At 45.7% G+C, this 24,331-nt stretch overlaps 2 protein-coding genes across 2 annotated transcripts in view; both read right to left on the reverse strand.

Moving 5' to 3' along the window:
• Positions 1–381: 381 nt before the first annotated feature.
• Xdh (xanthine dehydrogenase) overlaps positions 382–24,331 on the reverse strand; it is a 62,360-nt gene continuing 38,410 nt past the window's right edge. The window contains exons 19-36 of the mRNA XM_050162961.1: positions 23,078–23,197; positions 22,175–22,271; positions 20,824–20,948; positions 19,959–20,092; positions 19,446–19,533; positions 19,240–19,326; positions 14,655–14,846; positions 14,371–14,516; positions 13,746–13,827; positions 13,165–13,260; positions 12,454–12,582; positions 11,777–11,851; positions 10,482–10,534; positions 7,301–7,415; positions 6,410–6,475; positions 4,771–4,959; positions 2,929–3,105; positions 382–873 (exon numbers count right to left, since the gene is read on the reverse strand). Of these exons, the coding sequence (XP_050018918.1) occupies positions 820–873; positions 2,929–3,105; positions 4,771–4,959; positions 6,410–6,475; positions 7,301–7,415; positions 10,482–10,534; positions 11,777–11,851; positions 12,454–12,582; positions 13,165–13,260; positions 13,746–13,827; positions 14,371–14,516; positions 14,655–14,846; positions 19,240–19,326; positions 19,446–19,533; positions 19,959–20,092; positions 20,824–20,948; positions 22,175–22,271; positions 23,078–23,197 (2,025 nt within the window). The 3' untranslated portion in view covers positions 382–819. The remainder of the gene's footprint in view (positions 874–2,928; positions 3,106–4,770; positions 4,960–6,409; positions 6,476–7,300; positions 7,416–10,481; positions 10,535–11,776; positions 11,852–12,453; positions 12,583–13,164; positions 13,261–13,745; positions 13,828–14,370; positions 14,517–14,654; positions 14,847–19,239; positions 19,327–19,445; positions 19,534–19,958; positions 20,093–20,823; positions 20,949–22,174; positions 22,272–23,077; positions 23,198–24,331) is intronic.
• LOC126514219 (60S ribosomal protein L36a-like) lies at positions 14,857–19,233 on the reverse strand. The gene has a single exon (XM_050162963.1). It carries the CDS (start codon positions 17,845–17,847, stop codon positions 17,440–17,442), a length of 408 nt encoding a protein of 135 aa, XP_050018920.1. The 5' UTR covers positions 17,848–19,233; the 3' UTR covers positions 14,857–17,439.

The raw sequence follows: 24,331 nt of genomic DNA on the forward strand, positions 1-24,331 counted from the left end.
AGGAAGCCAAGGCTTTGATAGCTGCAGCTCCGTTATATAACTGGAGTTTTCGGGTCATATATTTATAGACTTAAGCAGGGAGATCTTAGTGATGACTGTAGTTGAGCCCTTTCATTTCCCAATAAGATGAGGCGCAGGAGGAGAAGATAACACTTGAAGGGCGCACAGCTGTCAAACTCGGGCTTTCCCCCTGGCTGATACTGATGTCAGTATCATCATTTCCAGGTGAAATCACTCCAAAGAAAGTTCTGAAGACAAATCTTTTATATATCCATGGAGAGGTGGGGAGAGACCTAGCACACTGTGTGGACTGAATAATTGGATTGGTTGGAGTTTTGCATCAGAGAATAATCTTATTTTAATAGTCAACAATACTAGAGCTAAGCTCAAATTTATTTTATTCTTTATTATTGTTTTCTATGATCCAAAGTAGTCAGAGGTTTTAATCTCCTCCACTGTCTCACAGCAAAATAAGAGTGCGTGGCTCTGAGATTACAATGTGGCATCCTTTGGTCTGAGGAAAAGCTTTCTGAAGACGGCATTTGGATCTGGGGAAACTTTGGTTTGAGCTGCAGGAGCTGTGTGAAAGTCCTTCCAAGGTGCTTAACTCACCACTTAAACCCGGCATCTCTCCATTTGCTCATCATTTTGTTTGCAACTCTTATTTGGATCACGACTGTCTTAATGCATTCCATTTTCCTAAAAACTCCATCCTGCTGAATCTCTCCCATGCAGCAAATGGGAATCTGGATACTACTGTACGGAATTCCAGCTCCACGGAAGCCCCGCTGTAGTACGAAACGCTGCTGAGGACTCTCTTCAGACCCTCACGGACCAGGGTTTACAGTTGTTTTCTGATGTCCCAGTGACACACTAGGGAGGAATAAGAAAATTCTCATTGACATGGTTTTTTTTTCATGGTATCCCTCCCACTCCGTCCCAATACATGCCACCTCCTAGCACAGACAATACCACGCTAAGATCAAATCCCATTGTACAGTCTCAGTCATGGGAAACACCCCCAGCACAGGACCTCTTAAAATCCTAGTCCTTTATACATTTTTACTGAGCACTTGCCAGGTGGCTACCATTCCAGCAGGCTCCGGGGAGACGGTGAAAACATTACAGAAGTGGTCCCTTTGCACACGGCACTCGCAGTTCTTAGAAGCACAGCTGAAATGTGGAATCAGCTGTTCACACAAGTCTACTGCAGGGATTTAGTCACTGGGGTGTTGGGACAGAGAGAAGAATCTTGGTTCTAGGTTGGGGGCCTCTGCAGACATCTTTGAACCATTGAATTTTGCATCCCATTCCTTGCAAGACGCTGACTATGCAACCTGTTCATAGGTACCACTCTTGTTAAAGATACAGGCTTGGGTAAGCATCGGCAGTGGGGATCTTGGTGGGTTCTGGGTAACCTGAATGAAGCTGCACATCTGCAGGAACCTCACACGTGCTTTGTGGTTCTTACCTCCTAGCTAAAGCTGTTGGCAGGCACGGGAGCGGCCTGACTGGGAATCCTTCTCACTCAGTACTGAGATCTAGATGTTGTAATAGGAACAGCGGGCCGCTTCCCGCTACCGGGCTAGCTTTACCCGAAATAATTACACGGAAACTGTATTCTTTTAAACACTGCCTGGCCCATTAGTTCCAGCCTCTTATTGGCTAGCTCTTACATATTGATCTAACCCATTTCTAATAATCTGTGTAGCCCACGAAGTGGCTTACCAGGGAAGATCTTAACCTGCGTCTGCCTGGAGTGGGAGAATCATGGTGGCTCACTGACTCAGCTTCTTTCTCCCAGCATTCTGTTCTGCCTACTCCACCCACCTAAGGGATCACCTATCAAAATGGGCCTAGGCAGTTTCTTTATTAGCCAATGACCTTCCTCCGTCATCTAGATGTCAGGTTCTCTTCCCTTGAGGACTTACCCTATCTATTCCTCACACCTAGGATATTTGGAAATAGTAAGCATTCACTTTACCTCTCAACCCTTACCTACCTGCTAATCCAACAGACGTTTTGAGTACTACTAGAGATCTCTGTGTATAGCTACTATATTGCACAGCTCAGGCTGGGCTGGCTCTGAGATTCCATGGAGTAAAAGCATGTTCCTAGCATATTCTCCTCTTGCCTGGCCTCACCCACCAAACATAAAACAAAGGGACTTCCCAAAGGGATTCTGAGGACCATAGAATGCCTCTATTGCGGTGGTTCTCAACCTATGGGTCACAACCACTTTGGGGTTCACTTATCAGCTATCCTGATCCTGCATATCAGGTTGCGATTCCTACTTATGACTCATAAGAGAAGCAAAATTACAGTTACAAAGTAACAATGAGATAATTTTATGGCTGGGGGTCACCACAATATGAAGAACTGTATTAAAGGTGGCAGCACAAGAAAGGTCAAGAACCACTGTTCCATCACCCGCCCCACCGGGAACCACATGGTACAGTCATCTGGGTCCCAGAAGGCTGGGGAGTCCTTGAGGGTACCTATGGCCCCAGTGCCAGGAAGGCAAATGGTCACGTTGAGAGATTTGTCTTTAGCTTTCCCTCTCCACAGCACCTCATACGGTGTTTTTGACCAATGAGTTCCCCAGATGACAGGGGTTAGCATAAAGGACTGGGCTGTTTAGGAGATGTAGCCGTCACCTGTAGCCAGCTGGAAGATGAAATCTGTGGGTAACGGCTGTACAACACGCAACCCTCCCGCCGCGAGAGCAGCCCATCTGCAAGCTGCAACTTCAAAGCGGCTGTTCATTATTCTCTTGCAAGGCCAACTCGGTGTCCCAGATGGCTCAATGAAGGCCGTCCTTGACCCAAGGCTGCCCGGGTAAACAGACCCGTGGAACCTACCCTGCAAGTTTGCCAGTCGGCGCCTGTCCTCCCCTGGGTGAAATGGGAGTTTGGGGAAGTATCTTACCAGGGTGGTGAATTGATCCACGCAAGCATTTCGGATCTTCTCCGGAGTGGCAGGGCTGTCTAGCTGGAAAAGTTGTTTTGCGTTATCACCTCCGTGCTGAGCGCGAGCTGCGCGGATAGCATCCTTGATGGCAAAGAAGATAGACGAAGCCAGGAAGAGAGGCGGCTCCCCAACAGCCTGAATGGGTAGGACGTAAAACAGAGAATCAGCCAGAGTGGTTACGGAACCTGTGTCTTCCCACAGACTCTGGAGGCCAGACCACAGTCCCACACCAGGATGGCCAGGGGTGCCCACGAAGAACTCCACCCAGCGCTAATGGGACCACGCTAACTAAGGCAAGAGGAGGCCGTCAAAACTAACAAAGGTCTGAGAAACTATTTCTTAAATGGCTGAACTTCATAGTTCTGGTTTTTGCTTGTTTGTTTGTTTTAACTCATCCTATGTAATTTTCTCTGATGATAACAAAATACACATTAATTATATGCCTTTGAAGTTATAGTAAATGATTGTTTGGCTTTGAAACCCTGCCTAGTCTGGTACTCACTATGTAACCTCAGTTGTCCTTGAATTTGCAGCAATTTTCCTATCCCGGCCTCTAAAATGCCAAGATTACAAGTGTGCACCACCATGCCTGGCTACTGTTTTATAAATAAAACACTTGGCACGAGTCTTAGTCCCTTCCTCAGGTACTGGCCTAGGGGAATCGTCTGCCTGGAGCTCTGACAGCAATGTTTAGCATGCACTGCAGTTACAAGGTCAGATCTTCTAGAATTACAGGCACCTCCTTCCTAAAAGAGGTTGGCTTTCCTTCCCCGTGGGGCAGAGATTGAAAACCACCTACATCAGAATCACCAAGGATACTTACTGTTAAAATGTAAGTGCTGAGATTCTACATCCTGGAACTACAGGCCCAAAATTTCTGGTGTTATTTATTTTAATAATCTATTTTTATGTTTATTCATGGTTTGCCTACATGTATGTCTGTGTGTGCATGTCAGATGCCCTAGAACTAGAGTTACAGACAGTTGTGAGCTGCCATGTGGATGCTGGGAATTGAACCTGGGTCCTTCTGGAAGAGCAGGCAGTGTTCTTAACCACTGAGCCATCTCTTCAGCCCCAGTTTCTGGGGTTATGATCCTCAGAGATGGACTTTTCTTATGAGTCTCATGATCTTAACATATTGTCCTTTGTAAGAATCAACAGCTAAGGTCACGATGTATTCCAGACCCTACCTGCCCACATCAGCATAGCAAACCCTGACAGGAGCAAATATTTCATTGGCTACAAGTCATGATTTTCCTTCCTTCAAAGATACAGGACTATGAGAATAAGCTATGTTGATCTTCAACCATGTTCTGCACTCCCTGAGGACAAGAATGAAGGATGTTCTCTGTGTATAATTCCCTGGCCTTGTTAGTAAGGTTTTAAGGTTGGATCTCAACAACTAGAGGGGGTGATGAAGTATTGGAAGGTGCCCCACTTCTCTACAATGAGTGTGTTGGTTTTTATAAGAACATGGCGATGCTGGATTTATAAAAATCATCTCTGAGGACCAAGGACCATGATGCATGACTGCAGACTGAGCATAGGTCAGAATTTGACCCGTGGGATTTGGTTATGGAATCTCTCTGAGGCTCCCAGCAGGAGCCAACTTCAGTTAAGAGCTCAAGCTGTGCCCCCCTCCACTTCCAATGTTTCTCAGCTCTGCTGCCTTCCCTGAGCCGGTGTGTCGATCCTCTTCCTTCTATAGGAGGAGTCCCTTGCAGACCCTCCAGGTGGGTCACCCACTGTGACCTCCTATCCCACGGGTGAGAAGGCAGTACAGACCCACAATCACAGTACCTTGGAGGCATAGATGGCCTTCTTGTTGGGACAGTCACGGAGCAGTGACACTCTGAACTCAATGGGGATGCTGCCAAATGCAGGGATCTTGTAGGTACTGGGGCCAAGAGTGTGCAGCTTCCCCTCAGGAGAGTAGTGTAGCTCCTCCATAGTGAAGAGACCAAGGCCCTGGACAAACGCCCCTTCTATCTATAAGACAAAAGGAGGCCATGGTTACCACCTCATCTCTAGCTCCACACCCCCACCCAGGAGAGATACTGATAGCTACAATGAACGCAAAACCTGACCTATATAGTGAGGCCTGGAAGGAGGCGAAAACAGCCTTCAACCGCCTGTCTGGCTCTTGCCTCGGTACAAAGGTGTCTCGAATGACATGTCACTAAACTTGGTCTTAAGACGAACAGAGACCCAGAACATGTCAGCACAGTGGCAAATACCGTTCTCATCCAAACCTGCCACTGTGTAGATGGAGATGCTATATCCATGGCACCACTGGTGAGCTAAGAACGAGAAACAAGCTCGTAGGCGGGGATTCTTGAGTAGCAAATTCTTAAAAATGTACCTCCAGCCTTGTTGGGTTCCCTCTCCTGCCTGTCTTCTGGGAGGAAGTGTCCCCTCCATGGCTTACAGATCTAGGGTACCCTCTACACTGTTTGCCGGTCCCCATCTGATCCCCAACCCCTATTCAGAAGAATGATATAAGATGCTGCCAAGGCTGAACAAACACAAGGCCAGGCATTGTCAATAATCTTTGCATCCATAGTACTTGATACAATGCCTGCCTACAGAAGGTATCCCCCAACAGGTGTGTGTGTGTGTGTGTGTGTGTGTGTGTGTGTGTGTGCGCACGCGTGCACTGACTACAGAGTAGATTGGCCTTTTTCTTTTTAAAAATACACTCACATTTTCTACCAGATGTCACTATGTCACAGTCTCAAACTGTGATTCCTACCCTCTGTCTTCTCCAGCTTGGCCTATTCTATTAATTCCATACTTTCCAAACGTGGTTTTCACTGGGCCGTTCTTTCCTCCTCATGGTTGACCCCATGTCGTTTGGTGGATTCCTCCACCTCTCTAGTCCTGGCACCATTTACTACCTAGAAAGTAATTTATCCAATGTCCTGGGTCAGCGAGAAAATGGGGAGACAGTCGGTTCTTCTGACCTCAGGTCCCACTGCCTAGGACTCAATTCCAGTGTCTCTTTCCTTCCTACATTGTGCTGACTTCCAGCTGCTCAGTCCCTCTCTCTCTTTCTCTCTCTCCCTCCCTCCCTCCCTTACTCTTTCTCTCCTTCCCTTCCTTTTCCTTCCCCATCTCCCCCTTTTCTCCCTGTGTGTGCCTGTGTGTCTGTATCACATCTGAGCATCCAATGTCTTCTCATGGACCACACTGGTCTCTGGGGTGTGTGGCCGCCCTTCCTAAGTTAACTTATATTTGTTTGTTTTTTGATTTGAGAGTTGGGTGGATGATCATTACTCTAACTCTTTCTTACTCAGAATGAGGGTCTCTAAGCACCGTGCTCTGGCCAGGTTAAAAATGACAACATGCTGTGTCACTGGAGGCCATCAGTAAACAGAGTGCGGGTGGGCACACACTTCTGACATATTCTGTCCCCACCCTGGTCTCCCACAGACCTTACCTGTCCAATATCAATAGCAGGATTCAAGCTGGAACCAACATCCATGACAATATCTGTACGGAGATTCTGTGCATGGAAAACAGTTTGAGAAGAAATGCCTGGATTTAACCAGATGTGTCTTGATAACACTTAGAGTGTAAGTCCCAATCCAAACAGCACTTTCTCAAGAGCCCTGAGCGTGCTGAGATAGCGGTTCCCACCACATCTTGACTGCCGCTATCCAAGCTCACGTTTGAGATCTTAGCAGCTAAGTAAGGGGTGGGCTGGAGACCTGACCTCACCACACATCCACCTATGGGTGGTAAGAGAGGGTCTCCAGGTACTGGGGCTTTGGACCTGAGTCTGGGTAAAGCATATGAGAAAGCAGTCAATAAACTGTATTGTGGCTGAATCCAAAGCGTGCTGGTTTTGTAGAGCCTATAAGGCAATAACTATATTATTAAATAGCTGGGGTGGGGACTTAGGGTATCACTTAGTTGGTAGAGTTCTGGCTTGTATGCGTGAGGTCCTGAGTTTACGTCCCCTAATAAGAAATATATTAAAATAGATAAATGATTTAAATAATACAGGAAGAAGACTTTGTGCCACAGGGGGACAAATGACCTGCAATTTAAATCCAGTGTCCATTAGCAGCAGCTTATGGAGGACGTCCCACTCCCACTCGGCGCTGCTTTCTCTATGGCAATGACCTTCACTGAGCGAGGGCTCAGGCAGAAACTACGTGACTCATGGCCCAAGGCTTGTGCTTGTTGGTCTTCATGGGGCATTCCCCTGCCTCTGACGTCAGGCCTGTTTCCTCCCCAGAGAACGTGCCTCAACCAGCAACTCAGACGGCAGTGCGGTTGTTTTTCTTCTCTTCCCTCTCAGGCTAAAGGTTTGCACATGTCTTACCTTATGGTCCCCTGTTAAGCAGTCAATTTCGACTTCGGAGCAAGCCACCCCATAGCTGAAATAGTGGAAGGGATTCCCGGAGTTTGTCTCAAAGCTATAGCCAAGGTTTGGTGTCCTATACGAGAAAAGAGGAAAAGGCTTGTGTTAGGCAAACCCACCCCCTTCCATCCATAGTTCCCACCCCATAAATCTGTAAATCCTAAAGGCCTTTTGTTTCCATTCAGCCATCCTCCCCCAAAGCCCATGCCTTTCAAGTACTCTGAACTTTTAATAAAACCCAGATATTCTAGAGCATTTGGCTTGCGTGTCATTTTTCCAAAAACCACAGTATAAGCATTCTGTACAACCTGGCAGCATTTAGCAGAAGCGTGTTGGTTTCTATGTGGTAGCGACATCAGTGACAGACATGCCTGGGCTCGTGAAGGATGTGAAAATCACTTCCTCCAAGAGTGAGCGAGTGAGCCAGAATTCAAGACCCTCAGCACTGCGACTCGGCCTGGGATGGTTCTGAACTGTTCTCACAAGTGCACCTGCTCACCTTTCTCCAGGTGAAAGGTCACAAGATCAGGGCCTCAGAGCAGTCTGGGAGTAGCTAAAGCAGCCATTCCCCATCTCCTGGCCCCTTTGGAACTTCAATTAGTGATTTGAGAAAAATGTTATTGAGAGAAACAGATTTTGCATTATGTATGTGTTTCCTTTGCAGAACCTGATTGCCCTGTACCATTGCCATAGCATATGTGGGAACCACATGCATACATATTTACCACCCCAGAGCTTAAAGTATGCTGTCCCTACAGTATTACATATTGAACATATACTTACTATATAATGTGTGTTTATTTATATGATTATATGTTGTGGAATAATCTTGTTGTACACTGTAAAGATTTGTCACTTGGATTTGGTTTAATTAAAAAGCTGAATGGCCAAGAGCTAGGCAGGGTTTTCAGGAGAGAGAGGACTCTGGGAAGAAGAACAGAGATGCAGGGAGTCGCCAGCCAGATGGAGAGGAAGAGGATGGTCATATAGAGCAAAGGTAATAAATCCATGAGACAACACATAGATGGATAAAAATGGGTTAATTTAAGTTGTAAGAACTAGTGATCAGCAGAGCTTTCATATTAATAAGAAGTCTCTAAGTGGTTATTTGGGAGCTGGTAGGAGGGACAAAAAACCTGCCTACAATTATATAATGTAAGCACATAATACTTACATACATACATATATATATGTATGTATATATAATAATGTACATATAATAATATGTGTGAGCTGACAGGACTAGAACTCACCCTCAAACCAAACCAACACAGGGCTGAGGGACAAGACTCCTCCTCAAGAAAATTCATGGTCTTTGAGCTCTGAAGTCACCTTGCTTATCTAGGTGGCCATTTAGAAACCCTACTTGTGTGTACTCCAAAAGAGTCAGAGGAAGTAGGAGGAATTAGTTTGCATTTGTGTGGGATCACTGGGGTGGATGGCCTTTGTATCAACAGCCTGAATGCATTAAAGTCACCCAGGAAACAGAGAGGCTCAAGTGAGGCAGGAAGCCCCTCCCTGAATGCGGAGGCACTAGCCCATGGACTGGTGGTGTAGGAGGGTCTTCTGTCTATGTGTTATTTTCATTGGTTAAATAAAGAGACTTTTGATGGGGCAGAAAATTAGGTAGGTAGAGTAGACAGACTGAATGCTAGGAGAAAGAAGGCAGAGTCAGAGATAGCCACCATGGATCCAGCTGCCAGGTCAGACGTGCTGAATCTTTCCCAGTGAGCCACGACCTCGTGGTGACATACAGATTATTAGAAATAGGTTGAGTCAAGATGTGAGAGTTAGCCAATAAGAGGCTAGAACTAATGGGTCAGGCAGCCATTTAATTAATACAGGTCTCCGTGTGATTATTTCGGGTGGATGCTAGCTTTGGCGGGATGGAACAAGGAGCCCACACCTCTTTATTACTACAGACTGGGGTCCTGGACCGAATAGAAGGGGAATGGAAAGGGTGAGCAGAGCAGCAGTGCGCAGTCCTCTGCCTCCTGACTCAGGCTGCAAGGGCTTGCTGTGCAGCCTCAGACTGTAAGACCCTTCCTTCCCCGGCTTGCCTTCTCTACAACAAAGAGAAAAGTAACTGATGCCTCGGTTATGAGCAAAGCATTTTATTCTCATATGAATATACAGTGCTCATAATAACCACATATTCATCCAAGACATTTTACAACAAACATGAGATGTTTTCAGTTAAATTTCCCAAAAACATTATGATGGACGTTTGTGACATTTAATTTTAATTGTCAACTTGATATAATCTGGAATCGTCTGGGTAGTTTCAGTGAGAAGCTGTTTAGAATGGTCTGGCCTGTGAATACATCTACAAAGGGTTTTTTTGGTTGAGTTTTTTGGAGGGGAAAACCCATCCTGAATGAGAGCATTATCATGGCATGGGCTGGGCCCTGGACTGTGTCTGAGAGGAGGATATGAGCTGGGTGCAAGCATGCATTTCTTCTCTGCGTTTAACTGTGGATGCACAGTGACCCAGTAGCTCAAGCTCCTGCTACCACAATGATGGACTGTAACCTAGAACTATGGGATGAACCCTTTCTTCCAATTGTTTCTTTTGTCAGGGAATTTTATCATAGCAACATAACAGTCAATATAATTGTACTATTTTAATAACTACAAAAACGGATGGGAGGAGTCTCCAGCTAATCACACTGTGACATACTTTTAAGACTGTAGAATGTGTGTGCTCTCTTCTACGTCCCTTCTTCTGTGTGCTCACTGCACTAATAAAAGTTCCACCATATTCTGTATGTTGTAAGAGACCACTAAACCCTCCTGTTCTCCTGGGGGTGAGTCACTATGAAGAAACCCAATGACTTCACAAGAAAACACACAGGTTGCCCAAACACCTGTCATGGTGTAACTGAGCATCATATCCTGCAGAATCCAGGACAGGACCGTCCTTCTCTTAGGAAATAGCACACTCAAAGGCTAGGACTAGAACCGGGATCTTCTAATGCAGTGGCTCATACATAGTTGGTAACTGAATATAACAAAACCTCTTTAGACACGAGTCCCACTGACATAATGAGAGATTAGAGACACTGCGTTTTTCTGGCTGTGGGATAACCAATCTTCAGAGCTGTTGGCACACAGGAATGGACAGAAAAAGGATCATACTTACTTATAAAATCCAGTAGCAGACAAACTCACTGCACTCGTGTAGGCAGCCATGACCTTGAGGAAGACAATGGCCATCAGGAAGGTCCGACAATGGTGGTTTCCAAAGACCCAGCCCATTACTAAGTTCTCATTATTCCCATATTTCAGATGACAGAAAGCAGCTTTTGACCTAGGATCTCAATAGACACATAATGCGTGTACTGGTGACTGGGGGTAACTTGCTGGTGTCATCTGCTCATGAAGGATACTGCACTACAGGGCTGGTGGCAGAGGACAAAGCTCAGAACAACAGGTTGAGTGGAAGAAAATTATCATCAAGGCTGCTGTGAAAATGTTACAATTGTTTGACAAGCATATGCACAAGTGACCAGAATTAAACTAGAGTAGAACTTATAGTGCTTCATGCGTGCAATACTTAATGAAGTGAGTGTGGAAAGGATCACATGAGACATGAAAAGAGAGTAGATGGGACATGAGAGCTTGTTTTCTCTAAATCTGTTGAAATGGGGCTGTATTATCACATGGTTCATGGACAATCGCATTTCGTTACTTTTGCCTTCTTGTCCCCTCCCGTGTGTGTGTGTGTGTATGTGTGTGTGTGTGTGTGTGTGTGTGTGTGTTGTGCTGCAAGAGCTGAACATAGGGCCTTGCCTACTCCAGGTAAATGTTCACCATTGAGCTAGATCCCCAGTCATTGGCTTTTTGAGAAAGTATCTTTCTACATAGCTCCGGCTGGCCACTAATTCACAATCCCCCTGCCTCCACCGAAGATTACAGGCATGCAACACTTCTGAGAATTCTTAGCATGCAGACATCTAGTCTAGAATTCTTATTGGAAGTTTCTGATCACTCCTGGTGTCTAATGGGACATCTTCTATGTCTCCCACAGATGACATAACAGTGGCCCCTAGACACAAAAGTTGGGTTGGGGGAGAGGCTGCCAAAGACATGGAGTTTTGAGAAGACACACCTCTTTTGGGCCTGCTGGAAATATGTGTGGCTCCATGCCTGAATGAGCTAAGTCATCACGAGGAGGTGCTTAAGGCAGACACTCCACCCCTAATCCAAACAAACATCAAGATCTTGGGTCAAAAAAAGAAAAAAAAAATTTCCTCAAGTCACTCCCCTCAAGAAGCCCATGAAGCATGAGCTTGTCCCTGCCCTGTGACTCAGGCATAGCTTCCTCTACTTGTGTGTGACTGGGTCGTCATCTACATGTGTTAGGTAGGGACAGAGGCCTTACTGTTGTTGATATACTTCTTTGCAAAAAAGTAGCTTGAACCAGCTCAGACTTACCCAGTCTTCCCAGGAGCCTTCGGGTTTCTTTTTCTTGAAAGGTTCCAGCCTTTTCAGTATGACCTGGCAAGCTTCCTGGAGGAACCCCAACATATACCAGGCATGTCAGTGTTCTGCCCTCTGTAGCCCAGGTGACACCTTAAGCCACTTATAAAACCCAATGCCCTGCAGTGCTACCTCCAAGCTACCCTCTGACCCTGATAGTGGGCCAGCATTGGCCTTTGTCTAGAGAGTCCTCCTGACACTATGCCTAAGCTACAGAGAGGGAACTGCTGAGGGAATCCCAGGGAGGTTCCTTCTCCCATTATGCCCCTTGATTGAGTCTATCTCCCATGTGACAAAGAGGCAAGTAGCTGGAACTCAGCTGACCCCTATCAATTTCAGCCCATTATCTTGTGATAATCCTGGATTCTAATCTTGGGAAGTGTGATTCCCCAGAAGCCCCTACTTGTCTTCCAATCCCCCTCTAACTCTGTAGCCAATTCTTCTGGCTTTGGTAGAAACAGTGATGCTGGAGTTTCTCTATCGTCTGGGTATATAAAGGGATGGCATTCTCACGGGTAGCAGAGCGAAGTCACGACCACAGCCAAAGAGCCTACACGGATCTATTTTCTCTTGTGACCCCAAACCCAGAGCCCATCCTCAGCCATGTAGGCTCCTCTAGGTGTGTCACTTACATAAACAGCCTGGCCGTTGATGTCAGCGCTGGCAGAGGCAGCCGTGGGAGAAGTGTTGGGGACAGTGTTGGTGCTTGTCTCGCTGATGTGAATCTTGGAGGTAGGGATTTTCAGAGCTCTGCTGGCCACCTGAAGCAAAGGAGATGCGCAACACTCTGAGAAGGAGGTTATCACGGAGTTAGGTTGCCTTCTTCTCAGGGCAAAGTTCAGTTTTACTGCCTGAGGCAAGAAAGAGCCTTGTACGCTCTACTCTATTTGTTCTGGAATGTTGTCTCACCCGACTGAGTTTGAAGAAGTACTTTTTTTTCGTGGGGTTTGGTTGGCTTAGACATCCAGAAACCCATTGTGAGCAAATACTGGATTTTTTTTTAACCTGGATAAACTTCAAGAGCCAAGCAGATATTCTGACTACAATCCAGCACCATTAGCCAAACTCCCCTGAGAGGTCTTGCAGAGTGAGGGAAATGAGCTATTCTCATACATAGGATGAGCTCAGAGCCCAGCATGGCAGTGATGGACACTTCCTCAGAGATTGTGTAGTCAAAAATTTAGCACAGATAAGGAAAGAGACCAAGATGGGGAAGACTTGCCCAAGGCCATGTATAAATGTGCTCTCGGGCCTGTTGCTCCTTCTGGAACATCACACTCCTCAGCTTTCCCCAGCATCTTCCAGACTCCAGACATCCCAGACACGGTCCCCAGGCTTCTCACCTGAACCATCTTGGTGTGAAGACCTTGGCCCATCTCAGTACCCCCATGTGTCAGCAGCACCGAACCGTCAGTATACACATGGATCAGGGCACCTCCCTAAGGAAGAAGAAAGGCCAGACACAACATTTGGTAAATTCTGCTACAATTCAAGCTTTGAAACTGAAGGTACAGAGCCCAGGAAGGAGAGAACCGTCAGTCATATTTTAGATAAAAACCCAGGCAAAACCACACAGCATAGACCTGGTTATTTAAGTAGCCCTTCAGGAGTGTGGAAAATGCTTTCCTCCCCGCCCCCCACGTTATCCTGAGAAAAAAGTAGGTCATTTCTCTCTGTACCAATGCTATATCTGAAGAAACAGAATGAAGAAACCAAGTATCTGTGTATAGTCTTGCAGTCATGAAGGCCAGAACTAGAAATCGCCCCCATCCCTGTCTCACTGCTCCTTCACACACTACACCAACGGGGTGTGCAAATTTCACTTTATTTCAGAAGCAGAAGAGCTCTGGTCAGGTCTGCTACTGGTGATGAGGGATTCCTCTTGTCACACCAGAGGACGTAGCCAAGTCATGTAAGTAATTACCTGATTCAGAAAGGGAACTGTGAAGCTTATTCCAAACTTGGTTGGGATTATACACAGTCCTCTCTTTTTCCAACAATTCTCCCTGGAGAGAAAAGAACATTCCAAATCTCATTCTGTGGACAGAGATCCGCCTGCCTCTGCCTCCCATATGCTGGGATTATTTCAGTTAACTTTTTTGTATTAAATCAGAAGAGGACATCCTTGGATCCATAAGCATAGTCACTGTCATAATGAGAGGTAGAAATCTAGTTTCTGGTCTTCCAGTGCAGGTGGTACAAACTTCAAAGTACTATAGACTACCCTTCCTTAGCAAATTTCAAAGGTGTCTGTGTTGGTCCCCAACCAAATGCTTTCAATAATATGGTACTCTTAGAAAGTGCACAAATCGATACAGATGAACCTCGATTGATGGACTCTGATGCTGAGTGAAGGCTGACAGTCCCTTGTTGCTGGGCTAAAGATCTTTATCTGATATCAAGGAGATAGTTATCAATGAGCTAATTGGTTCAGTAGCCTCAGAAGTTGTCCAATGAACCATCAGCTTGTTATTTGGGGATCAGTAGAAAGGCTGGACCATAGCCAAGAGAGAGCGCATCAGAACAGTCGACTCCCACCCTGCACTTACTTGTTGAACTTCTCCACTTCCTTCTTGCGAACATAATACTGAGAGCTGGCTATGCATTCATCCCAGCACCTGGGCAAGGTGAACCCCTCCAGCTTCTGGTTGAAGTGAGTCAGGTCTCCTTCTTTGTACATGTTCTTTCTCCGTACCTTCCCAAGAAGAGAGACACTTAGGTCTTATAGCTTCTGGGTGCCTCCTCGGTAGCTGTTTATACTCCCTGCCCCAGGATAAGCCCTAGATAAGAGTCCCGCTGCCAAGAATAAGCTTGGGCTGTTAGGCCATCTCACCTCCTCTGCGGGCAGTCCACAGGTCACGGCAACCTCGCTCATCCAGTGTTCTGCGATTAGCATACCCTGAGGACCCCCGAAGCCTCGGAAGGCTGTGTTGGAGGGCAGATTGGTCTTACATATCCTCCCAGTGCCCCGGATGTTGGGTATCTTGTAGGTGTTGTCCATGTGGAATAGAGCTCGATCCATTATCTGAGGCAGAAGAAACCAAAGAGCACAGGTCGTGGAAATCCACTGACTTCTTTCACATGTCAGCACAGGAAATGAATTCATGACTGTGCTCCCTAGGCCAGCTGTGAACATCTCTGTTTCAGGCCGTGTTATTTCTCCTCTAGGTAACTTAGCCTCCTATGCAGGTCTCCAACTGGTCTCCGTCATGGGAATCCTTCCCAGGACCTCCAGTTGGAACTGTTTGCTCCTTTCAAAAGTAAAAAGGTGATATTTTTTGGTCCACTGCAGGTTTGTTTTCTTTCAAAGATTTGAGTGTGTGTGAGCCTGCGTGTGCCCATGTGAAGGCATGTGTGCTTGCGTGCATGTGCCTGTGGAGGCCAGAAGAGGCTGCCAACGCCCCTAAAACTAGAGTTACAGGTGGTTAGAAGCCATCTGACACAGGTCTAGGAACTAAACATTGGTCCTCGGGAAGAACAAGTGCTCTTAACTCCTGAACTATCTCTCTAGTCCTATAAATTTGCTTTATATCCATTAAAATTGCACTATAAAGAGTCAATTCCTATGTAAGTCATTTCTGTGACCCAGAAGTCTCTTCCAAGTTCCTTCCTCCACACTCCTGAAGCAGCAAGGCACCTATAGTTTATAAAGCTGCTGCTTCTATGGGTTGGTTGGTTGGTCGGTCGCTCAGTGGGTCTAGTGTTTGTACATGTCTGTTTGTATACACATTCGTGCATGTGTGTATCTGCTTGTGGAGGCCAGGGGTCAATGCGGGACATCTTTCTCAATCACGCTTCTTCTTCTATTCTGAGACAGGGTTTCCCACTGAACCAGGAGCTCATGGATTTGTCTAGAATGGGTGATCAGGAAGTTCCAGGAACCCACCAGTCTCTGCCCACTCCCTGTCTCCAAACACTAGGATTGCAGGCAGGTGCTATTGTATCTGGCTTTTATGTAGGTGCCGGGGTCAAACTCAAACCCTCATGTCTGCGCACCATGTCCCCAGCCCCTTTTCTCACATATTCAGGCCAACTTCTTCATATTCGTATCATATTTCAGGGTCCAGTTTCAGACTGTCGCTTTCTTTTTTGGTTTTTCAAGACAGGGTTTCTTTGTATAACCCTGACTGTCCTGGAACTTGCTCTGTAGATCAGACTGGCCTTAAACTCACAGAGATTCACTTGCCTCTGCCTCCCAAGTGCTAGGATTAAAGGTGTGCCGCCACCATCCAGCTTAGACTTTCAAAATGCCTTCCCAATTTGGAAAGGGGAAGTTTTGTCCTTGCCTTGTCCCCTTTCCTCCCCAGACATACTAGCTTCCTATATCTCAATATAGTTGTATTTTAGTCAAATCAAAATACTCAGTTTGCTATTATAAATCTGTACACATTACAGCTCAATCAGGAAGTTACTGTGTGATATCTCTCTCTCTCTCTCTCTCTCTCACACACACACACACACACACACACACACTTTCAGCTCAAAGATAATCATTAACTTTTAGTTTTACATTGGTTTTATTTTCTATGTATATATTACTAACCCTTGTAAAGTTTCTCTTAATCTGTTCAGTTGCATCAGATTTTTTTTTTCATTTGTTTCATAGAAAAACAAGAAATTATTTCTGTAGCTGACTGACTCTAGTTTAGCCCAGCTACCTGCTAAAGCCACTGTCCAGCTGCTGCCTTTAGTGTCACCTGCACACCCTCCCTGATTCCCCTTGCCTCTATAGTTTTCTGTTCCTGAAACTCCAGTGTTTCCCTTTCAGTTCCACTCACTCTTCTTTGGGTGCATCTGTTAGCATTGTCTCAAGAGTGGGGGGTACGTCTAAGGCTCAGAGTCAGAGGAACAGGATGCTTGCTATGGGACTGCATGTCCTAGATACTTCTAAGATGCTACATCCCTGAAGTCTCTCCAGCATGGCTGCCTAAACAAGACCTAAACAACAACAGCACTTACAGACGCGCTAATGTGGAAGATGGAAATCCCATGGACCCTCAACCCTAGACCAAGTACTACAGGCAGCCAAGGTGTGCTGAGAGCAGAAGAGACAGTCTTTCCCCAGGGAAGTGCCCCAGTTGACTATGTAACATAATACAAACCAAGATGTATTGATGTATTTAGGAATGTGTGTGTGTGAAACAATAATCTTTTAAAAAGAGGCCATGAATTTGAGAGAGAGCAAGGAAGGGGTTAAGGGGAAGAAAAGGAAATGATGTAACCATATTTTAATTTTTAAGAAAAGAATGACTATACACATTTACTGTGCTCTCACTCTTAACTGGCTCTAAATAAGAGTCTTTGTTGTAAATTCACTCATTTCTCACTGTATATCAATATACATTATATATCCTAATTCCCCAATACTGAGGAACAACAAAAAATCTTCTCAACTCTATAAAGAACTGTTTTTACTTTCCTAAAAAAAAAACCCTAAAACTCAGTATCCAGTTTTCTAAATTTCATTGTGAGCCCATTTTCCTCTATTACACTTGCTAAAGATGCTCTTTTTAAATCTTAAAACCTATGTCCATTAGTTTGGGGCTATATTTTTAAATTGTTTCTTTTTTTTTTTGAGTGAAAGCTCATGATTTTATTGTCTTCATAACAAGGTCAGCTTAGAACTGGATCACTTGGCCCTTTCTCTTCTTATCACCACCAAGTTCAAAATGCTTGCATCTCTTAATAGCCAGCATCCTCTTAGATCTGCAGTTGGGCTCCACACATTCCAGTCTCAGCACAATCTTCTTTGTAGTTTTCGCCTTTTTGCGGAAAACAGGCTTAGTCTGCCCACCATAGCCATTCTGTTTCCTGTCATAGCGCCGCTTTCCCTGGGCATACAGAGAATCTTTGCCCTTCTTGTACTGGGTCACTTTGTGGGGTTGGTGTTTGCCACATTTCTTGCAGAATGTACGGCGGGTCTTAGGAACGTTCACCATGTTGGCGGGTGCGATATCGGCCTTAAATTGTTTCTTGATAGCCTCTTCCGCTGTCTGTTCCCCTTCTTTGTTTTCTGAAACGTCCATGATTTGCACCTCCCGGACTGGTTCTCTGAGTTTTCTCTGTTCTTACCCCCCAGTGTTCTCTCTTCAGGGGACAGCCGTCAAGTTTCCTTCAACCTCTCTTACAGTTTTAATAAACAAGAGCTCATTTTCACTCTTGGACCAGCCCAGTGCTGCACCGTGCTGCTTCCTCTCCATGCGCAATGCCCAGTCTTCCTGAGGCGACAAACGCCGCCGTTCATTGCTTTTGCTGGTTTGTTTCATTTTGGTTCGAGTTTCGTTCCCCAAGTGTAGTTTCATTTTTCCATAAATAAATTGCTTTTTGTGTACCTATTCTCAAGTCCGTTTTGCTTCATTTTACAATCCTATCAACTCCTTCCTTCCTTCCCTCCTTCCTTCCTTCCCTCCTTCCGTCCATCTTCTCTTTCTCTTTCTCCCACCTATGGTTTCTTTGGGGCAGAAACAATGCCACAGTCTCTTTATGCTACCACCTAGAGCTCAGTGCTCAAAGCACATTTATGGGACTGAATCACAAGGTTTTATGATCTTTGGGCATAACTGCTGCTTGCTTGTCGTCTGATTTACCCTAAAACACCAAAAACCTTTCACCCATGGCAAGAACATTAGAAATCCTTTCTGTTGTGAACACTTGTAATAGTAAGTAGGGAGTGTAACATTTTCTAACTGAACTAATCAACTCCTAGCATAGGGGGAGACCCCAAAGGGCATAACAGGAAACCTGCTTTTTCTGGATTGTTATTTTAAAAAATAGGAATCTATACAAGTATAGAGAGGTCTATATAGTCTGGTCATAAAATTAGGATAACTTTTAGAAAGTACTAGCAGCAAGGTACATTTGTTAATTCTCACAGATGATTTTATTTTACACACTGCCCCTACTTACTTTCTTTTTTTTTCTTTTTTAAACTACAATGATTGTTTTACTTGGGGAGGGGGTGTCACCGCTTGCATGAATAGGTCAAAGGACAACTTGTGAGAGGCAGCTCTCTCCACCGTGTGGGTTCCAGGATTAGACTCAGATTGCCAGGCTTGGTGCCACACCCCTTTGCCCACTGAGCACCACCTGGCAGTCCCTACTGTTTATTTTATTTTAATAACCAAGTATTCCACTGTGGCAGTAGTAAGGCATGGCCATTTCTGCTGGTCTTGTCCTTGCTTAATACAAAAATATCCAAGGACCATGTTAGACATTACTCAAAGCCCTATCCCGGGAGACAGAAAGCCAACATTGATATACAATATGAAGACTTCCCCCTCTCAACAGGTATTGCTAAGATACTACATAGACATCTAGGTAGGAAAAGGTGAGATATATGCATGTTCCAAGTAAACAACAATGCCAGGGCATGTCCTTGATCTCCCAGTCACCCCTTGGGACATACTGATCCTACTTACACCCCGAGAGAGATCCTCAGTGTTCCCACCATTGCTGAAGTGAGCCACCTCCAGAGCCACTATTTTCCCAGTCTTCATGAAGCCAACCTGATGAAGAGAAAAGCATCCTCAATAGAACCCACATCTCTCTGTCTCTGATCCATGTCTGTCTGTCTCTGGTCCATCCCACCTGCTTACACTACCCACGGGAACAGAAGACCAAGAACCTTGTATTTAGCCAGGAAGGGATGTCTGCCACCAGTTATCAGCATGTCTTCATCACGGTCCAGCATGCAGCGCACAGGGCGGCCTGTCCTGGGGCAGGGAGAGACCAAGAAGGTTAGGAACCTGTGAGCCTCCAGAAGTCCATGGCCCTGAGTCTCATGGATGCTAAACAGGAAGAAGGAATTCATTTTCATCTGTGCACTGAGCTTTGCAATGAAGATACTATGCTAAATAGTACAAGGAGTGCCAGGCTGGGTCCTCTCCTCACTCCTAGGGAGATTACAGCCAACTATGGAAAATAAGACATGGATACACAGGTTCATGTGCAAAGAAACTAGCTAGGTGGCCCTTGCCCTTATGTCCAGGGGTTCAAAACACAGAAAGCTGAGAATTCAAAGCATTGACAATTACTTTCGACAGGGGGAGAATCTAAAATGCCTTCCTGACCCATCTGGCCTTATTTTACTTTCCAGAGAATCTAATTGCGGGTACAAGAAGAAAACCTAAAAACTCACTTGTATGCAGCCAAGGCCACTGCCGTGGACAGCACAGTGCTCCGGGTCTCCTTCCCTCCAAAGCCTCCTCCCATTCTCTTCACTCGGACTACAATCCGGTTATCTGGAACGCCCAACATCTTTGCAACAAAGCTCTACACAGAGGGGGAAAAAAAGTACATAGCCTTGCATTGGTGCGTCCTCTGACCTTTTTCCAGACCTGACCTTAACCTGCCCAACACGGCTATACATTCTAGTATTCCTGGCATAAAATCCTCCTCACCTCCCAGTGCTGTCTGGTGCCAGGGTCACCGCAGACCGAATCAGGCAACTCAACTCTCATACTTGCATTTAACCACACGGACAAGATAGCAGCATACTTTCAGAAAAAAATCTCATCTCATCTGGCAAGGGCTTTTAGATCAGAGAAGTAGGAGCAGATACCAAAAACGTTGGCAACTTCTATCATACTACAGGTCATCATCAAGAAAAATCCCAGCCGTGGCTGCTAAGTGAGCAGTCCCCATGACTATCACTTAACCCCACACTTGATTTTAAAAGATGAGAAATGTGGGCAGGACATGCCCTGCCCAAGGCCACCTAGCAACAAAATGATAAAAAAAAATGAAGACATAATAGGTTCTACTAAAAGTATTAAAATGTATGTAATTGATGCAATAACACTGGCAAGCTCCATCTTATGAGAAAACAGAAGTAGGAAAAGTTAAGTGATGAGTTCAATGCCACCTTGTTGGTGACAGGGTCTGTTCCCATGACTAATACTCATGCCCCTTTTAGCACCCGTATCTACCCCTCCCATTCCCCCCCCTGTCCACCTAGTCTTCTAGGGGTTCTCTTGTCACTGCCACGACTGCTCTGTGCTGACCTGGGTCTTCATGGTGTTCTGTGTGCCCACAAAGAGCTCCATCTCGCCTGACTCGCCTTTGGGGACAGCAATGGTGCAGTTGGTTTCCAGGTAGAAGTGCTCCTGGCCACCGATATACAATTCTCCTGGAAAAGCAACGAGAGACCCCCGATGAGCCCTGTGCTGCAGCAGGGTATACCTGCTGTGATGGCTAATCTCAGTTGTCAGCTTGACACATCAGTTGAAGGACTCTCTCCATCAAGTTGTCTTGTGCACAGATCGGTGGGGCATTTCCTTCGTTGGTAATTGATAAGAGAAAGCCGTCCCCGACTGTGAACAGTGCCATTCCTGAGAAGGCGGGCCTGGGTTGGTTAAAGACGGCCGCTGAGCAAGTCAAAGAAAGCATGCCAGTTAGCAGCATCCCCACTTGGCTGCTTCCGTTCCTGCCTCTAGGCTCTCATTGGCTTCCCTCGATAAGGGACCTGTAATCCAAATAAACCCTTTCTCCCCAAGGTGTTTCTAATCAGTGTTTTATCACAGCAGCTGAGAAGCAAAGCAGAACATTTGCCCAAGGAAATATTCCACTGAGGAACCACCTGCTGGCAGGTGACCTCTGGGTTTCCCAACTGGATGCAGATGCCAAAGTATCTTAAAGCCCTAGCACTCTGGGAGTTACATCTGTTCCTCTAATCCTCCTCCCATCAAAGAAGCCAGAGGAGCATTAACTACATCAGGCTCAGTCTTCTTGCCGCAGCCACAGGGCATCTGGGATTTCTAAAATGATCGTTGTAAAATTTTTAGAAAAGGCGAGGAAAAATTGGCAGCTATGACTGAAAACACGACTATCTTTCAGAACAGAAGCAATCACTCTGTTGGAGACCTAGTGAGCCTGCTGGTGATTTAGCAATGCCCAATGGGTCAAAGTAGAAAGGTATTCTAAGGGAGCTAATGGGTAACCTTGCCTTGGGCTGGGATCTGGGATCTAATTGACAGAGTCAGAGTTCAGGAAAGAGGGGGAAGGGCAGAAGCTCACTGAAGATGGGTAAGGAGCATTTTCAGGCATCTGGGGGAGAGTCTGGAATTTATCTCAAAGCTGGACACATCTGTGGCCATTGTCCTCTCTATACAGCCTTCCAAAGACATACTGTAGGATCACTTAGGTACATCCAGCATTAAGATGGGAGAGGGGAGATAAAAATGAGGGAGGCTCCATCCCTGATTACTGCCTACAATTTCATTCCAGACACCAGAGGGCATCTTATGTGAGAAAATGCTACCAATCACTTCCCTTCTCCAGGGCTCCGTGTGTTTCTCTTGCATTTAACTGACAAACCAAGGTCCCCATCCCTTCTGCCACATGGCGCCACCATACCTGAGACCACGTTGTCAGCTTCAGAAAAGCCTTTCTTGAGATCACCTTTCTCAATTTTTATCTCAGGGCCATAGAAGGAGTTGTTCTTTATAGCATCCTGAGGGTCAGAAATGAAACTTCAGTAACAAAACTGGAGCGAGGTGGGGGTGATAGAAGATGATTCTGACCAGGAAGAGAGGGGCTTTCTGAAATGCTGCCTCTCTCTCCTCTCAAATGTGCCTCTGTGTGGTCATTCATACTCTTAAAGTGGGTTCTACTGGAGCTTAGGGAATTGTGTTCTGTCTGGCACCTCAGTGGCAGAAAACCAGCTGAGTTTTCTGGAAAAGAAAAGAATTCCAAGGAAAACCAATTGCATCTGAAATGAGGGACAAGGGGAGCTCAGTTTGGCCTTTAGTGGACTGAATGCAGGATGGTGAAAGGTGAGGTTTCTCTGGAGCATAAACTCTAGGACTGGAAGGAATTCTCAAATCCATTTACAGAAGGCTCTTAACTTATGATAGGGTTACATCTCAATAAACCTATCATATTGAAAATACCATAGGCTAATGACTCAGTGTACCTAACACAACAAGTGAACAACATCGCTTCAACTAGCTGACCTTAAAGTCTGAAAACCTCACAGTTGGGAAAAAGTCATCTATCACACACCTGGTTTTCACATGCAGCGTGGGCTATCATATGTGATTTGAATACTGTACTGAAAAGTGAGAATCTGTGCATTTGCGGGCTATGCTTGTACACTGTTGGAAATCTGAAGAACTGATGTAATTTAAACATAGCCAGCTGTAGCCAAACACCCACGTGTTGCTCAGATTGAATGTTCCGTCTCTGCCGAGTCCTCCAAAGGAAGGCTAAGAAGGATAAGAGCTGACTCCTCTACAGGAGCAGCCTGTTCTCCGTTACCTCGATTGTGATAATGGCAGGTAGGTCTTCATAAGTTATTTTCACTTTGTTAGCAGCTCTTTGGGCATGTTCTGGGGTGTCAGCGACCACAGCACCAATGATGTGCCCGACACAAGTAACCTAGGATCAGAGACAGGTTACTGAAGTTCATCGAGTTCCTCAGGAAGCAAATCTTTATGGATACTCTAACAAGGCAAAGGTGGTCTCCACCCTTCAGTCAGAGCACATTGTAGGGAAGCTCTTGTGCCTTTCCACTTCCTGACCCTCCTTACTGAGGGCATGAACCTCCTCACAAGATCACTGGAACCACGATAGAAAGGATTTGAACTCAATGCCCAATTCTTATATTTTCAGTCTGGTAGCTTATTGAGAAGCTGCGTGGGAGAGAATGTGGACAACAGCTTTCCTTGTCTGCCATGAGCCAAATGGGAGGCACCGCCCCAGCAACTGTCTGTCAATGGACAGAGGGCTCAGTGATTACGAGCACGTGTTGCTCTTGCAGAGGACCTTTGCTCTATTCCCAGCACCCACATGGGCTCACATCCACCCATGAATCCAGTTCCAGGGGATCTTCTGACTTCTGCAGGCACCAGGCATGCATGTGATAAACAGATGTATATATATGCAGGCAAAACCCTCAGACACATAAAATAAAAATAAGTAAATTTTAAAAAAATTAGACATAAAGACAGATTCGGGACACAATGGGATGATGGCCAGATCACAGCTAACTAAATATTGATTCTCTCAGCTTCAGTATCTTCCCACCAGACTCCTTTCTTTTATGTCAGATCTTCTCAAAGTTCACCCTGCATCTTATAATTTCATCTAGATCAGCAGTTCTCAACTGGGGGGGTTTCGAACCCTTTGGAGGTCATGTATCTAGTATCCTGCAATCAGATAGCTAGCTGCATTGTGATCCACAACAATAGCGGTGAAATAATGTTTTGTGGTTGGAGGGTCACCACGACACGGGAACTGTGTTAATGGGTCACAGCATGAGGAAGGCTGGGAACCACTGCTCTAGATGCTCCTAAGCTTCAGGTCACAAACGCTGCTTTAGATGTGATGACTGTTGAATTAGGAGCTGCGGGGCTGCGTCCCCAGCATCCCGCCGCCCGCATGGCTAGGTTATGCCCAGAAATAATTACACGGAAACTGTATTCTTTTAAACACTGTCTGGCCTGGCTAGGTCCAGTTTCTTATTGGCTAGCTCTTACATATTGTTCTAACCCATTTATAATATTCTGTGTA

Source organism: Alexandromys fortis, unplaced genomic scaffold (assembly GCF_014885135.2).
Source record: "Alexandromys fortis isolate MF-2015 unplaced genomic scaffold, M_Fortis_MF-2015_v1.1 scaffold_148, whole genome shotgun sequence".
Taxonomy (NCBI): Eukaryota; Metazoa; Chordata; class Mammalia; order Rodentia; family Cricetidae; genus Alexandromys; species Alexandromys fortis.